The sequence below is a fragment of the Mastigoproctus giganteus genome, chromosome 12 (assembly GCF_048544385.1).
Source record: "Mastigoproctus giganteus isolate SK-2022 chromosome 12, ASM4854438v1, whole genome shotgun sequence".
Classification (NCBI taxonomy): Eukaryota; Metazoa; Arthropoda; class Arachnida; order Uropygi; family Thelyphonidae; genus Mastigoproctus; species Mastigoproctus giganteus.
Window position 1 is genome coordinate 3,394,552 of NC_143586.1, and position 16,144 is coordinate 3,410,695.

The 16,144-nt window shown below is 39.3% G+C and overlaps 3 protein-coding genes across 3 annotated transcripts; 1 reads left to right on the forward strand and 2 right to left on the reverse strand.

Annotated features, from left to right (window-relative positions):
• Nucleotides 1-3,591: 3,591 nt before the first annotated feature.
• On the forward strand, nucleotides 3,592-7,960 carry LOC150076634 (uncharacterized). The gene is made up of 5 exons (XM_090386581.1): nucleotides 3,592-3,606; nucleotides 3,688-3,801; nucleotides 4,645-4,734; nucleotides 4,827-4,898; nucleotides 5,063-7,960. The coding sequence occupies exons 1-5, from the start codon at nucleotides 3,592-3,594 to the stop codon at nucleotides 7,958-7,960; spliced, it is 3,189 nt and encodes a 1,062-aa protein (XP_090242707.1).
• Nucleotides 7,961-10,626: 2,666 nt separating this feature from the next.
• On the reverse strand, nucleotides 10,627-11,913 carry LOC150076635 (uncharacterized protein F54H12.2-like). The gene has a single exon (XM_090386582.1). The coding sequence runs from the start codon at nucleotides 11,911-11,913 to the stop codon at nucleotides 10,627-10,629; it is 1,287 nt and encodes a 428-aa protein (XP_090242708.1).
• Nucleotides 11,914-13,249: 1,336 nt separating this feature from the next.
• Nucleotides 13,250-13,693, reverse strand: LOC150076636 (uncharacterized). The gene has a single exon (XM_090386583.1). The coding sequence runs from the start codon at nucleotides 13,691-13,693 to the stop codon at nucleotides 13,250-13,252; it is 444 nt and encodes a 147-aa protein (XP_090242709.1).
• Nucleotides 13,694-16,144: the final 2,451 nt, after the last annotated feature.

Consider the following 16,144-nt stretch of genomic DNA (forward strand, 5'->3'; position numbering starts at 1 on the left):
GTTACCTTCACTATTGACCCCATATTCCTGTCTTTCACCCTCCAGTCTTCAGTCTTCCTTCCCTCTCGCTATCTTGCGACTAGCGTTTAACCCCTGTCAAAACTACACAAGCCCCACACTAAAAAAAAAAAAAAAAAAATTAACTCCACCCCGCATAACTTATATCTCTTTCGGCCTGACCCAATTTCTAGCGTTAGTCCCCCCCCCCCACTTTTTTTTTATATATAGGTCCTAGCCACTGAAATCTCAGGAAATTAGGTGGCAGGACCTACCAGAGTAAATAGTAAACCTCTAAAATACTGGTGTACCTGGTCTGCCTCCACGAGGTATAGTGTGGGCAATGGTGGGTCTCATTTGAGACCCAACGGCTAAAAGACCAGATGAACAACGGTACAAAACATTACACACCACAATATCCATGCACTTTTAAACCTCTGGCCTCTACAGTGTTCTGTATCACACCACAATGTATACTACACGGAGAGGGGGGGGAACCCCTGGTGCCGTTAGACCCTAAACACACTATTCACTATACACTATCTCACCAGATGAAACGTCAACACTTCTCTTTCCGCTCGAAGGCTTCCCTCAGACGTTGGAGTAGTTGAGGTGCTTCCCCCCCACTTACTTACGTTTCCCACATGTTCATATTGGATGAGGCAGTGAGGCGGATAAAGGGGATTCTGTATGGACTCATTTCCAGACTTAACGTTTAGGGTCGGGGACCCTAAACCTTAATAAGCCCGGAAATGAGTCCAGATGAAACTGGAATGTTCCTCGCTAGGAGGAGAAGGTATTTCATTGTTATTCTGTTACAAGGACCAAATGCCAAGGCCCGCTCCACTTGATCAGTCCTGTTTGATTGGTGGTCAACAAGAGCACGAGACAAAGAATTCCTTGATGTGGGGGCTCGGAATATTATTTCATGAAGCGTGTACGCTGGTACTGGGGCGAAGCATCGTTGTAGATACTGAGTTGTGAGCTATCAAGACCAGCTCCAATATGGTGGAACGGGCCTTGGCATTTGACTGCAAAATGGAGTTGGAACGTTAAAGCGTCGTCCCACATTAAGCCTGTACCTTCTTACATGCAGGAGTTACTAGGCTTACCACCAAATGACTGTACTTTGCATCATTCAAAATCACTTCTGCGGAATCCAACTACAAACTAATCATCCTTGCATCATCGTGGCCTGCCGGGGCACTTGTGAAACATTTCTACCCTTCCAAGCGTCTCTCTTGGAAGATGAAACATTTCTACCTTTCCAAGCGTCTCAGATGCAGTTTCCCGAACGGTATGAAACCATGTTGAAGGAAAGGAAGAGTTGACTCAGACCCACCATCAAGTCTAAGAAAAGGGAGAAGCATTCAGATTATACTGTTCCGAACCTCTCCAAGGTCCGAACAGCCTCATAAGTAGGAGTGGGGGCACTTTGAACGAAACTGACCAGGGGGGGCGGTCTGTCAATCCTCCCTTCCCCCACCCCGCCAACCCTCCCCTCTCCGAGCTCGCGGTCTGCTTCCCCCCTCCCTCCCCTACCCCCGAAACACTTTGAGCCAATTTTGTCAGCGGGTGGTCCGTCGACCTACCCCTCACCACTAGGTGGCGCTGCCATCGAAACACTTTGAACAATTTCCAGCGGATGGTCTGGCGACCTTCCCCCTCCCCTACCCCCGAAACATTTTGAACCGATTTTGTCAGCGGGTGGTCTTCCACCCTCCCGCTCCCTACATACGCCGCCAGGTGGGGCTGCCATAGAAACCCATTTAACCTAGCTGACCATGGGCAGTTTTCCACCCTCCCCCTTCTCACCCCCGCCGCTAGGCGGCGGCACCGTCGCACACTGTTAAAACATGCATAGTGTCTTATGACGTCATAGTCCTTTGAGGTAATTCTTGGAATTCAAAGAGAGGGTTTTGTTCCCCCATGAATTTGAAAGTGTTTTTTTTTATTTTGCTGCTGGATGGTATATTTTTAAAAGAATTTTAAATGAGAAGACTATTTTAAACGTTATTTTTAGGCAATAAATTAAAGTATTCATGAACAAATCAGTGGTATTATTTCAACATAATTAAAGTAGTTTAACCTATGGTATTTTTTAAAGTATTCATGAGCAAATCAATGGTATTTTTTAAGTATTCATGAGCAAATCAGTGGTATTTTTTAAGTATTCATGAGCAAATCAATGGTTTTTTTTAAGTATTCATGAGCAAATCAATGGTTTTTTTTAAGTATTCATGAGCAAATAAAAGGTATTATTTGAATATAATTAAAGTATTCATGAACAATATTTTTAACCAATGGTATTTTTAAGTACTCATAACCAACATGTTATTTTTAGGCAATAAATTAAAGTATTCATGAACAAATCAATATGAACAATATTTTTAACCTGTTCCCCAAACACGGTGTAACAAGTCTTAAAACGTCATAATCCTTTGGTGTAATCCCAAGAGAGGATTTTGTTCCCCCATGCATTTGAAGGTGATTTTTTAAATTTTGCTACTGGATGGCAACAGATGTATATTTTAAATATGAAGACTATTTTAAACAACATGTTAATTTTAAATTGTTGTTTTTATTTTAAACTATTCATGAACAATCAAAGGTATTATATGAACATAAAGTATTATTCATGACCAATATTTTAAACATGTTATTTTTAGGCAATAAATTAAAGTATTCATGAACAAATCAATGGTATTATTTGAACATAAAGTATTCATGACCAATATTTTAACCTGTTCCCCAAACACGGCGTAACAAGCCTTATTGACGTCATAATCCTTTGGGGTAATTCTTGGAATTCAAAGAGAAAGGTTTTCTTCCCCATACAGTGTATTACCAGTCTTATGACGTCATAGTCCTTTGGGGGACAACACAATTCCTAATTAAATAGTTTATTTTTTACTTTATTTTAATTTGTTTTGTAGCCAATAAAAAATAATTGCACGTTGATATGAGTGCAATAATAAATATTGTGATCGTATAAATAAGGGACCGTTTCAAACTGAGTGGACAACCATTTTTTCTAAATTAATTACAGATGCATTGGTATATTTTGACAAAATGTGTTTCTTTTCTTCCCCTTTCACAAAAATTATACTACACTTTGTAGTGACCATATCCAACCACATCCTTAAATCTTTATGTTGAATGAAACCCGAATTCAATGGTAATTTATGGCAATTTTAAAAAATCCAAATATTTTGTCTCTTAATTGCGTTTGGTAATTTCCACCCACATGGTGGGTACATTTCATTGCTAAATAAATTTTCACGGTCAAAAAACGCAACATCCTTTATAAAATAATTTCCATGAGAATTTAGAAACATTTGAATATCAATGCCCAGCTGATTTTTGAGTCATTTCCTGGAACTGCCTGTGGGCAGTTGATGTTGACCACCGCTGATATATCACGTGACCGTGATAGTTGTTGATGATTGACCAGCACTGTTACACCACCTGATGGTCATTGTAGTTGATGATTGGTAGGTCTATAACCTATATAAACACCTTTGGGGGCCTGAATGTGCACATTTCGTTTTTGCCTACTTTCATGCTTGTGCTTATTTGGTGGATATTGGAATTATGGAATCCAGCACTGTAAGTATTATTTCTAAAGTCTGAATTTGTGTGTTATTTCAGCATTTGGTTTGTACTTTAATCAAAAATTTATTTTTATAGATTTTTGAAGATGTAAGTCTAGAAGTAGAACAACAGTTAATTAATGCCGTTAGTGAATATGATCCTATTGATAACAATGAAATTGTTACTGCGAACGAGGATCCCAAACACGTGGTAAGTATATTTTGCTTTTATGGCTGCTGAAAGATATAATTTTAATGTATGTTTTCTTGCTTAGTTGAAACCGTGTGAACGCATTGTTTTTTGGTTATTCGTTCCAAGAATTATAACTAATCTCTAAATTGTATTAACACGTGTCTGTGTCTCGATAATATAGAAGCGTTTGGTTACAAGACTGAACGCATTTACATTTCTGTTAGTGACCATCTCTAGTTTATTGTGTGCAGTAATATTTATTGAAATTCTGTGGGTTATCAGTTCAATTTTTTTTTTTTTTTTTTTTTTACAAATACCTGTGAACAATTAGCTACATAGATTTATTTTAAACACCTAAGCATTGCTAAAGGGTGATTTTTATAACGGAAATTGTATTTCCGGATCGATCTTATTGTTTGAAATTTTTAAACTTTAATCATGCAATTTGCTTTTTTTTACAAATACCTGTGAACAATTAGCTACATAGATTTATTTTACTACCTAAGCATTGCTGAAGGGTGATTTTTATAATGTAAATTATATTTTAGAACACTTGGGGGGAGGCTGAGTTTATATTTCCGGATCGATCTTATTGTTTGAACAGGCAATTTGCTTTTTTACAAACATCTCTGAACAATTAGTATTAAGCTAAGTGTAAATTAATTCGACTAATTTTAGTTTATTCCTACTATTTTCTCTTAAACCCCCAATTAAATGATCGTTATTGTTTTTTAAGAAAGCTGGATTATTGGTAATACTTTATACTTTCAACCAATAAATTTCACAATTTCTTGTAAGTTAAGAATAATTTGAATTTAATTTTTTAAAAATATAACCTTTTGCTGAATATCTTTTTAATAGGGTTTAGAAGACATCACCACAGATGTTGAAAAGGAGTTGATATTGGCGGTTGATTCCCCCAATTTTAATCTTGGTTTTTCTCTGGACCAGGTGTGTTTTTTTTTTTTTTTTTTTTTGCTTAAATTTTTTACAACAATTCTTTTGTGATTTCGACTGTTATTTAATACAGCTCTGTTTTTTAGGATAATGATATGGAGACTCTCAACCAACCAGGAGGTGATATAATCCCTGAGGTGACCATTTCTCTGGATCAGGTGTGTATTTACATTTCTTTTGTAATTTTTCCAAATATTTTTTGCTTAATTTTTTTAAAATAATTCTTTTGTGATTTAGTTTGTTATTTAATACTGTTTTTTTTTGTTTAATTTTTTACAATAATTATTTTGTTATTTAATACTGTTTTTTTTTTAATTTTTAGGGTAATGAGAATCAAACAGGCAGGGGTTTGCAGGAAGATGATAATGCTAGTGAAGGGACCCACAACGGTGAGGGTGTTACTATTTCTCCCCCTTTTAATAGATTTTATGATATTTGTGCTGGCGTAGAAAAAATTTCTCACAAATATAAAACAAAATTCATAACATATACAACAAAATATAAAGACCTTGACCAGTTGCCCGAAGGGACATTTTTTTCAGTTTTCAGAGAGGTTCTTGAGGAGGTTATTAGGCTTCTCAGCCAGGAAGGAACCTTTTCCCATGTTAGACTGTGTGTGAGGGCCAGTACACTTGACACCAATATAAATTTACCTTTCATGTTAATTGGTGACCTCACACTTGACCGCATTTTTGATGCTTTTTTGGCTGTGGAGCAGTCAAAACGTGAGTTTCTCCTGGCTGAGGATTTGCAAATTGATATAATTTTAATTAATATTGCTAATCGTGGAGGAGGTCGTAACAACATTAAAACAAGGGCAATACTCAATTTGGAAGCATTTTTGTCATCGAAAAAATCAGTAATCCATATAAAAAACGCGGATAATCTTTGTATGGCCCGAGCGATCGTGGTGGGTATTTCTGGTTTTGAGGATGACAAGCAAATGTACAGACAGGTGCGGGAAGATGTGAAAAGGGTTCAGAAAATTCGAGCTGCCAAGCTCCACAAGATTGCAGGAGTGCCTCTGATCAAATGTGGATTGCAGGAGCTGGATTTATTTCAGAAACATCTGGCCCCCGAATATCAGATTATAGTGTTTTCTGCCGAAGACGGCTTTAACACTATTTACAGGGGTTCAGAGGCCAAGAAGCAAATCTGTCTCCTGTATCACAGTAGTCATTATGATTTGGTGCGATCCCCTAAAGCGTTATTCGGCAGTTCATACTACTGTCCAGATTGTTTGAAAACGTTTAAAACAGCTGAGAGGTTAACCACACACATATGTCCCAAGGTCTGTACACGCTGTAGGGCAAAAGCCTATCATAGTGGAGAGCGCTCTCTCTTGTGTGAGTCTTGTAATAGATATTTTCATGGCCGCGAATGTTTGGAAACACATAGGACAAACAATATATGTTCTCAGTTCCGTCGCTGCAGCAAATGTATGCTCACCTTTTCATCAAACAAAGAGCACGTTTGCATATCACAGGATTATTGTCACTACTGTAAGGTTGAACATGAACCCGAACACTGTTTTGTCCTCAAACCAGAACCACCAAAGGACAAAATCTCAGTTATATACTTTGACACAGAGACTATTCTAAAGCAGGGTCAACACGTGGCTGTTCTTTGTGTGGCTGTGTTTGGGAGTCAGGAACATGTCTTCTGGGGAGAAGACTGTGTCAGACAATTTATGAATGAATTGTTTGCTGTCAAGGAAACGGTTAAGCGTGCACGTGATGGTAGGAATATTCGCACCATCGGACCAAAATATACTAATGTCAGGGTTCTAGCCCACAACTTTAAGGGGTTCGATGGCTATTTCGTCCTTGAGTATCTTTACGGCCAGGCTTATGAACCCCGAGTGGTGTACGATGGTTCCAAAATCCTTGGTATTTACCATGACCAGTTGAATATTGTCTTTCTCGACAGTTTTTCTTATTTGGCATTCCCACTTCGCAAATTACCTGCCATGTTTGAACTTCCAGAGGTCAGAAAGGGTTTCTTCCCCTACATATTTCACACCGAACAGACCGGTGATTACCAAGGCCCATTACCTGCTAAGCAGTATTTTCAACCTGAATATATGGGGAAAGAGACCCTAGCTGAGTTTGAAACATGGTACGAACAGCGGAGACACGAGCCCTACAATCTGAAATCTGAACTGCTTCGCTACTGCCAAGATGACCTAAGGGTCCTGAAAGGTGCCTGTGATAAGTTCCGCTCTCTTTTTTTAGAAATTACAGGTGTTGACCCTTTCCACCAGGACATTACCATTGCAGGTGTTTGCAATAGGGTATTCCTTCAGAAATTTCTTCCTCATAACACGATGGCCATCTTGCCACCTGCAGGTTACAAGGGAAAAAACATACAGAGTCGTAAAGCTTTAATATGGCTCACTTATTTAGAAAAAAAGCACAATGTTACAATTCAGCACGCACGCAGAGTAGGTGGAGAAGTTAAAATTGGCCCATACTTTGTGGATGGTTTGTATAAACAAACAGTGTATGAATTTAACGGATGCTATTATCACGGGTGTCCAAAATGTTATAAGCCCTACACACAACAGTCACACCAAAATATTACAATGGGTGCTCTCTATGAAGCAACATTAGACAGAGAGGCATATTTAGAGTCACAAGGTTTTCAGGTGGTCTCCATATGGGAGTGTCAGTTTGACGAATTGGTTAACACTGATATAACGCTAAAACAACATGCAGATGAGACCATTCATTTCGAAGGTTTGACACCTAGGAGTGCCTTAAAAGGAGGAAGAACAGACTGTTATAAACTTTATCACAAGGTCGAAGAGGGTGAAGAAATCCACTATCTTGATTTCTGCTCCCTTTATCCATGGGTGTGCAAATATGGTGTTTTTCCTCGTGGGCACCCTAAAGTAATACTTGAAAACTTTGATTACACACCAGGGGCATACTTTGGCATTTGCCATGCCCGTGTTGTTGCTCCTGATCAGCTTCTGTTACCTGTTTTGCCCATCAATAGCAATGGTAAGCTTGTTTTCCCACTATGTGGTCAGTGTGCTAATGAATGTTTACCCCAGTGCTCTCATTCAGATCGATCATTCACAGGAACATGGTGTACAGTTGAACTTGACCTTGCAGTATCCCACGGTTACAAAGTGCTACAATTTTATGAAGTATGGCATTTTTCTGAAAATTCGAAAATTTATTCGGGCCATACATGGACACTTTCCTCAAGGTGAAACAAGAAGCTTCAGGCTGGCCCGAGGGTAAGAATCGGGATGAATATATTCAGGAATTTAAAAACAGAGAAGGTGTCACTTTAGATGTAGACCAAATTAAGAAAAATCCAGCAAAGCGTTCACTTGCTAAAATTTGCCTTAATTCTCTGTGGGGAAGACTTGGTATGAGGACACAGCGTGTGAATACACAGGTTGTTTCCTCTTATGAGAACCTTGTTGAACTCTTTCTGGACAACACAAAGATTATTCATGATGCCAGACTTGTTACAGAAGAAAAAATGTTGGTTGCATCTGCTCCTGTTGCTGGAAAAGAACCGGCATACAGGAAAGGTAATGCTGTTATTGCTTCGTTTGTTGCTGCCTATGGTAGGATAAAGCTTTATGAGGCTCTAGACTCTCTCCGTGAACGTGTCTTGTACTCAGATACCGACAGTGTCATATTCACACAAAAAACCGGGGTGAATATGCTCCACCAATTGGTCATTCTTTAGGAGAGCTCACTAACGAACTTGACAGTGGTGATTAACATTGTCGAGTTTGTCACTACAGGCCCCTAAATCATATTCCTACAGAACCCACAAGAATAAGATGGTAACAAAATGCAAGGGGGATCACGCTGAACACCTATGCTAACAAGTTGATTAACATAGAATCCATGTATTCAGCGGCTATGGGAGAACCAACAGATATTTCTGTGCCTGTCCCCTTTGCTGTTCATCGCGACAAGTGGAATTGCCATCTCTTGGAAACTTCCATAACCAAGAAATTTAGGTACACATTTACAAAACGTGTGGTGGGGGAAGACACTCGAACCTACCCTTATGGTTATTTCCGTGTGTAAAGATTTCTCACCTACAACGGTATCCACACACACACACATATATATATATATATATATATATATATATCCTCCCACTCACAACAACCAGTTTTAAAATGTTTGTACATCCGTTTACATCTATTGTCTCTGGGGGCACCCAGTCAGGGAAAACAACATTTGTATTATCCCTCATTCGTAATAGAAACCTATTAATAACCCCCACCACCCAAAAGAATCGTGTACTGCTATTCAGAGTACCAGCAAAAATTCAGCAGTTTCCTAGAAGTAGAGTTTGTAAACGGGTTAAAACCACCACAGTTTGACCCAAGTATTGAAAATTTGCTAATTATCGATGATTTAATTCATCAGGCTAAAGACAATACCGAAGTAGCCGAAATTTTTATAAAAGGGTCACATCACAGGAGTCTAAGTGTGATTCTGCTAACACAAAATTTATTTTGTCAGGGTACACAGTTTAGAACTATCAGTCTTAACGCACACTATTTGATAGTTTTCAAAAACCCACGTGACTCTCGGCAATTTTCTCATCTTGCCACACAAGTTTTTCCTGGACGGTCGGGTGTGCTGATTGACATTTATAAAGAAGCAACAAGTCGAGCACATTCTTATTTGCTCCTAGATTTTAAACAGGACACACCTGAGGTGCTCCGTCTGCGAAGTAATATTTTGCCAGAAGAGGCCCCCAACGTTGTTTATGTACCCATATGGCTTCTAGACTCCGAAAGCACAAAAACCTCATCAAGTTTATTTCTGAAGCCACTCCAAAACAAGCCACAGCTGTCTTAAAACACACTACGCCAGCACAAATCACATCTCTTTGTGAAATTTGTAAAAATCTCCTTTGTGGCAATATCCCTCTAAGTCGCAAACAGCATTCACAGCTCTCCAAGAAAAAGAAAATCTTGAGATTATTAGGAAATAAACAGGTGCCCTTCATACAAAGGCGAAAACTTATTCACCAGCACGGTGGTGCTTTGTTTCCCCTACTTGGTAGCATAATAGTACCATTGCTCACATCCCTCATAAGGAAATGAATCAGCTGTATAAAAAATTCACACTGCTAAACACCCCAGAGCAGAAAGAAATTGAAAGTTTGGATGACAAAATGTCATCTGTTCTTCAAAGGAAAGATTTGTATGTTGAAAGTAAAGTTAGAGAATATTTAACCACTTTACAGACTTATTTAGGTCTAAAAAGACAGCTTGCACCATCAGTACACACGGAAGAAATGCCACCACCCCCACCTGTTGAAGATGTTCCTGTGAAGAAAAGAAAAAAATCATCTTTTTTCCTACCCTCCCCAAGGCGGTTGAGGGCAAGAAAGCTGAAATGGGTTCGAATGTAAGTAAAAACCATCTTTTTTTTTTATTTAAAATTATTTTTATTTAGAAACAAATGTTCTGTTATGTCAACAGTTACAATAACATCATTCATCCACAAATCGGGAGAATAACACACATTAACAATCTGGTGCATGGTTAAGCCACGACACCTGTGTGTAAGGAAATAAATACAGTGTAAACCACAGGCTATAGACAACTTGTGTTGGATAACAGTAGCATTATACGTCCATTTTTTACATTGTTTAGTTAAAAATTTCACAAAGTCCTTTTTTGGTTTGCGACCATAGCTGTCAAAGTATTCGCCACATTGTTCTTGTAGAAATAAGGCAACCCAGTGCTGCCCAGGTAGATGTGAGGGATCTGTATTGACTACAAGGAGACACGGTTTTGGTAGCATCCGTGTAGGTAGTTCATCACGTGCACACACTCCCAATGGAAATTTCCGTGTGTAGACATCCATCTGTAAAATCTGTTCAATCTGTTCAGTGTTCATAATCCAGAAGTACCGAGCGATCCCTGGTGATCGAAAGGATGTTTTCAAACTCTGCGAACAACACCACTGTAACGTTCTCAGGTAGGTGAGCAGAAAATTTCAGCTCGATACGTACACTTCCTCGTCTATGAGTATTGATGTGTTCGCCTACGGCATTATGGTCAGGAGAGAGGTCAAATCCATACAACACATTACCTTCTAGGTATTCTTTATATGAAATATCATTACCCACATCACGTGTCCACTTGTTCAGTGATGTGAAAAGAGAGAGGTATGATCTGGTGTAATGACCCTCTTTATAATTAGGTGTCAGAGGTTGACTTGGGTGCTGAATACCATCAGCTGACACTACCAGATAACATAAATTGAAGTGGGCAAAATTGAATGGATTGCGACTGTACGAACCATTGAATGCTTCACTTGCAACTAGACCTATAACTAATCGAGAAGGAATGTCGCCCAGATAGATGTTGTCTCTTGTAGAATCACTCATACCTTTAGGAATCGAGTAATAGCTGACTTGCACCCTGTTTATGGGGTAGTGAATAGGATTTTTTTCAAGCACAGTCAAGTGGGCTAACAGAACTTTAGGATTTAATCTCACTTTGTGCACGAAGAGGGTTGCTTCCTGAATATGAACTCTGCATTTCATGTCTGTGGTGACGGCCAATAAACAGAATTCTGGGTTACTTCGCACTAGACGAATACGTAGTGACACATTATTAACGATATATCTTGCCTGGTGACACAAATCCAGATGTAGGCGCCCTAGAAGTTCCACACTCCTTGATTTTGCAATTGAATCCTGTCGTTTACACATCCCGCATTCTGTCTTGGTGAACATTTCACTGACATCCGCAACGTCATCTTTCACATACAGTTCTGTTGTTAATTGGGTACATTTGGCACCGCGATCGTAATTCAGAAGTTTTTCTAAATATGCCCTGTAGGGATAAGTATCTGCTGATGCATTGATTAATTTATCTTGTAAAAACAGATCGACCTGACTGAAAAGGGAATGAAAAAAATTGTTCACCACACTCACAGATGTGGCATCTATCTCTTTCCCGTCACTATGTGTAACACGAACTTTCAGACGTAAAAATGTTTTTCCAAAATCTAAATATTCTTCTGAAGTACCGGGAATAAAAAATTCGATGGGGCCTCCACTATCCACACTGCCTAGTGGTTGAAAAGTCACATAAGATGAACGTTCGATAGATAGGTTAATAGCCGGTTTTTGAAATAGGTCTAGTTCTGACATCATAAGCTCCATGTTTAAAAAATATCTCTGCGCTTCCTCTTCTTCCCTCTTCCTTTCTGGTTCAGAACCTTGTCTGAAATGGACTGACCGACTTCCGATGCTCTGTTTATAAAGGATCGTTTGAGGGGCACCCCCTCCAAAACATCACCAATCACGTTTTGACCTGCTCTTAAAACATGCTTACCCACAAAACGGGCAGCGGGTTTCAAAAGTGGGGTTAGAAAAGAGAATGCTGAACGAAAAATGCTACCAAGTCCGTACCCACGCTGCAAAGGTTGTCCGGCAAATGCATTACCGCCTCCCGCTTGTACCTTGTAGTAATCAATGTATTCACTCATCTTTACGAAAATGCAGCTTCACTAAAGTCTTCCCACTTCTGAACTCTAGAAACTGTCCGCTGTCTGTACAAATACTGATGGACACGGTGTGAAACCTGTGTCTCAAAAGGGGGTAATAGTCTGGGTTTTCGTATGTAAATGTGTTCTGTTCAATACAGGGAACAACACGTAACAGTGGAGCACACGTATCACCTACAATCTGGTCCTGAATCAGGTTGGAATAAACAAAATACGCTGAGACACCCCGTTTTATATCTGCAGGGTACTTCCCGCTGACAGCTCCACTCAATTTAGTACCAATCTGGTGAAAACCAAGCATAAGACCTAAACCTGGGGAATCTTGTGGAAACACTAATGAAAAGTTTTCTGGTATATGTAAAGTCAGGGTATCGTCTGAATTAACATTTCCACTTAAACTCGGGCAAATGCTCAACATTGCATCAAGAATACTAGAGATTGATTTATAGTTTCCATGGGGAAGCACACACATCTGGTAACTGCCACCAGTAACAAGAGTAAAAACAACATCTCTTGCACTTGGGGCAAAAGAAATTTGACCTTTGATAGGTAATACACTCTCACCAACAGATGTATCTGTAAATACACGGCAGCCTTTCCCCCGTACACCTGCTTTTTGAAGTCCAAATAATTTTACTAGTTTCTCGGGCAATTGTATTTTACCTTTTCCATGCACATTCACTGAAAATTGATATTTTGCAACAGTCTTTGTGTGTACTGTAAATGAAATAATGGGATGAACACTGTTCAACTCATCTAAAAGATGTTGATAATCTTTATACTTTAAAGAAAGCACATGTAAAATTTGTTCAGAGTCATAATCGTCGCGAAGTACATGAAATTCATCGTATCCTTTTGTGATATTGTTCCACACTCCTGGTAGGTGGATTTCAGAAAGTGCCACCACCCACTTCCCACTCAGATTAATTTCCCGGGGTAATTGAACTTTGAAACGTGATTGGGTGTTATCGGGATACATGTCCATACTTGCATTACTTGGTAGGGTTAGGTAAAACATCTTTGCTTCGTACCCAAGAATTGTAGGATGCAGGGTATCCAAGCCACTTCACAAGTAACTGTCTCTGGCCACGCACTGTACGCTTCCCAAGTACTTTTTCAATCAGATACACGTTTTCAGGTACCTCGTTATCAAAACGGACTCTCTGTAGCTGATGTTCATAAAATGTCCCTTCTATCACCTCACCATCTCTCCCTTTAACCTTATATACTACAGGGTGCCTTTTGATTACCTGAGCTATGAAAAACACCTCCTCAGACCAATTCCCTCTGAACGCTTTTCGAAAATTATGGCTATCATCACTAAGAACAACATGGTCACCGATTTTAAACTTGGGTTCCGAAACTTTTGGATGGGGTCTATATAATTTAGCATAAACTGTTTCTTCATTATGCATGGTGACATCTGCAGGGGCCATACCAATAGATCTGTGTACAGTTTCATTATAAGTTTTCACTAATTTTTGCAGCACATGAATATATTTATCATTTTTTGAATATGTAACCCATTTATAAATTTTTTCTGTTAATGTTCGAATAAATCTTTCTGCCATAGAAGCTTTCTTTTCACTTCTAGTGGTGTAAAAGTGGATATTTTTAGATTTGAATAATGCACGCACTTGTTTATTAGTAAATTCCTTTCCTTGGTCACTATTAATATTAAATGGTACTTCTTCTTTAAAAATAGATTTGAAAGCTTTAACTACTTCTTGTGAATGTTTAGATTTTAATGGTCTTACCCAGCCATATCGTGAAAAGCAATCAATACACACGAGAAGAAAATGAACACCATTATTTGCTTTAGCAAGATTTGACATGCTGGCTAAATCACATTGAAATGTATGGTGAAGACCAGGAACTTTCATCTGGTTACGAGGAAAATTTCTTCGTTGCTGTCTGTGTCTCACATATGTGGGCTGTCCCGATAACCATTCTTTCACAGTATGTTTGGGTAATTTTGTATGTTTTTGTAAAGCATTAACACTAGCAAAGCTCCCCACCACAGTGGGATTATAATAATCTTCTAACATGTTCTCTTTATTGCAGGTAAAACAACACTAACCCTGGAACAGAAGATACTTACCTTTATAGTACTTTTCATACTTTTTGTAATGGGAGAATTGTGGACTGTCCTTGAAAAGAGAGCTGTGTCAAGATTTTATCAGAATAATGATTCCTTTGTAAATAATTTTGTTAACAGTGTTCAATAAATGACATCGTTTATTATAATTCTGTGTCTTCCTTAAAAGTTATTTAAAATCACTTTCAACTGGTAAAATACTACCATTGATTTGTTAATGAATACTTTAATTATGTTCAAATAATACCTTTGATTTGCTCATGAATACTTTAAAAAATACCATTGATTTGTACATGAATACTTAAAATAATACCATTGATTTGTTCATGAATACTTTAATTTATTGCCTAAAAATAACGTTTAAAATAGTCTTCTCATTTAAAATTCTTTTAAAAATATACCATCCAGCAGCAAAATAAAAAAAACACTTTCAAATTCATGGGGGAACAAAACCCTCTCTTTGAATTCCAAGAATTACCTCAAAGGACTATGACGTCATAAGACACTATGCATGTTTTAACAGTGTGCGACGGTGCCGCCGCCTAGCGGCGGGGGTGAGAAGGGGGAGGGTGGAAAACTGCCCATGGTCAGCTAGGTTAAATGGGTTTCTATGGCAGCCCCACCTGGCGGCGTATGTAGGGAGCGGGAGGGTGGAAGACCACCCGCTGACAAAATCGGTTCAAAATGTTTCGGGGGTAGGGGAGGGGGAAGGTCGCCAGACCATCCGCTGGAAATTGTTCAAAGTGTTTCGATGGCAGCGCCACCTAGTGGTGAGGGGTAGGTCGACGGACCACCCGCTGACAAAATTGGCTCAAAGTGTTTCGGGGGTAGGGGAGGGAGGGGGGAAGCAGACCGCGAGCTCGGAGAGGGGAGGGTTGGCGGGGTGGGGGAAGGGAGGATTGACAGACCGCCCCCCCTGGTCAGTTTCGTTCAAAGTGCCCCCACTCCTACTCTCATAGAAGCAAGTCAGCAACAAGAACACCTGCCACCAACTGCTGAGGGACATATGAAGATTAAAGTAAGGATTACCTCCAGATCAAATCAAAGCCGATTTTCGAAGGCCACCAGAGCTCCAACAAGGACATACATCAAAACTTCTATGATCTGCACTGTTTTTTACCAAAACGCTAGAAGCCTGAGAAATAAGCTTCAGACAATGGAAATTCTTCTCCTATCAAGATTGTATTACGTGATTTGCATTACAGACTTGGCTCTTCCCTAATGAAGAGGACTTCGCCTTCTCTCAACCTGCATGTTTCTCTGGCATTTTTGCCTCAAGAAAGTGGAGGACTGGCGGCAGTGTAGGCATTCTCTTCAACACACAGAAATTCTTACTGAATAGCTCAGCCACTTTGAAGATAGAACTGTTTGAAGCTGTAAGAGTTTCACTCAGTGTCCAAGACAACAGACTTGACATGTGCGCAGTCTATATCCCCCACCTTCAATTAAGAACACTATACAACAGGTCTCTAACTGGATCATATCATAATCAATGCCACTCAAAAGCAACTTTACTTGTGTGTGGAGACTTCAATATTAGCTCAGACCAACACAGTCTTCGCAGATTGTTGTCCATATCCAATCTGGCTGCAGTAGGACTGACCCTCCAGAACTTTGCCCCCACTAGAGGCACTACTAGTTAGCAGCGCCAGTTAGACCTAATCTTTGCGACAGACTCCCTCACCTTAGACAGCTAACCTGAAACAGCCTTCATGTCAGACCACTTACCAATAGCCCTCTGTTTCCCAATTGCTTCCAAGTCACCATGGCAACACTAGATTCCAGTTAA

Coding starts and splice junctions, on each gene's coding strand:
- LOC150076634 (XM_090386581.1), top strand. Junction 3,802..4,644: donor ACGAGGATCCCAAACACGTG/GTAAGTATATTT, acceptor TCTTTTTAATAG/GGTTTAGAAGACATCACCAC. Junction 4,735..4,826: donor TTGGTTTTTCTCTGGACCAG/GTGTGTTTTTTT, acceptor TCTGTTTTTTAG/GATAATGATATGGAGACTCT.
- LOC150076635 (XM_090386582.1), bottom strand. CDS start 11,913: ATGGAGCTTATGATGTCAGAACTAGACCTATTTCAAAAACCGGCTATT.
- LOC150076636 (XM_090386583.1), bottom strand. CDS start 13,693: ATGGCCCCTGCAGATGTCACCATGCATAATGAAGAAACAGTTTATGCT.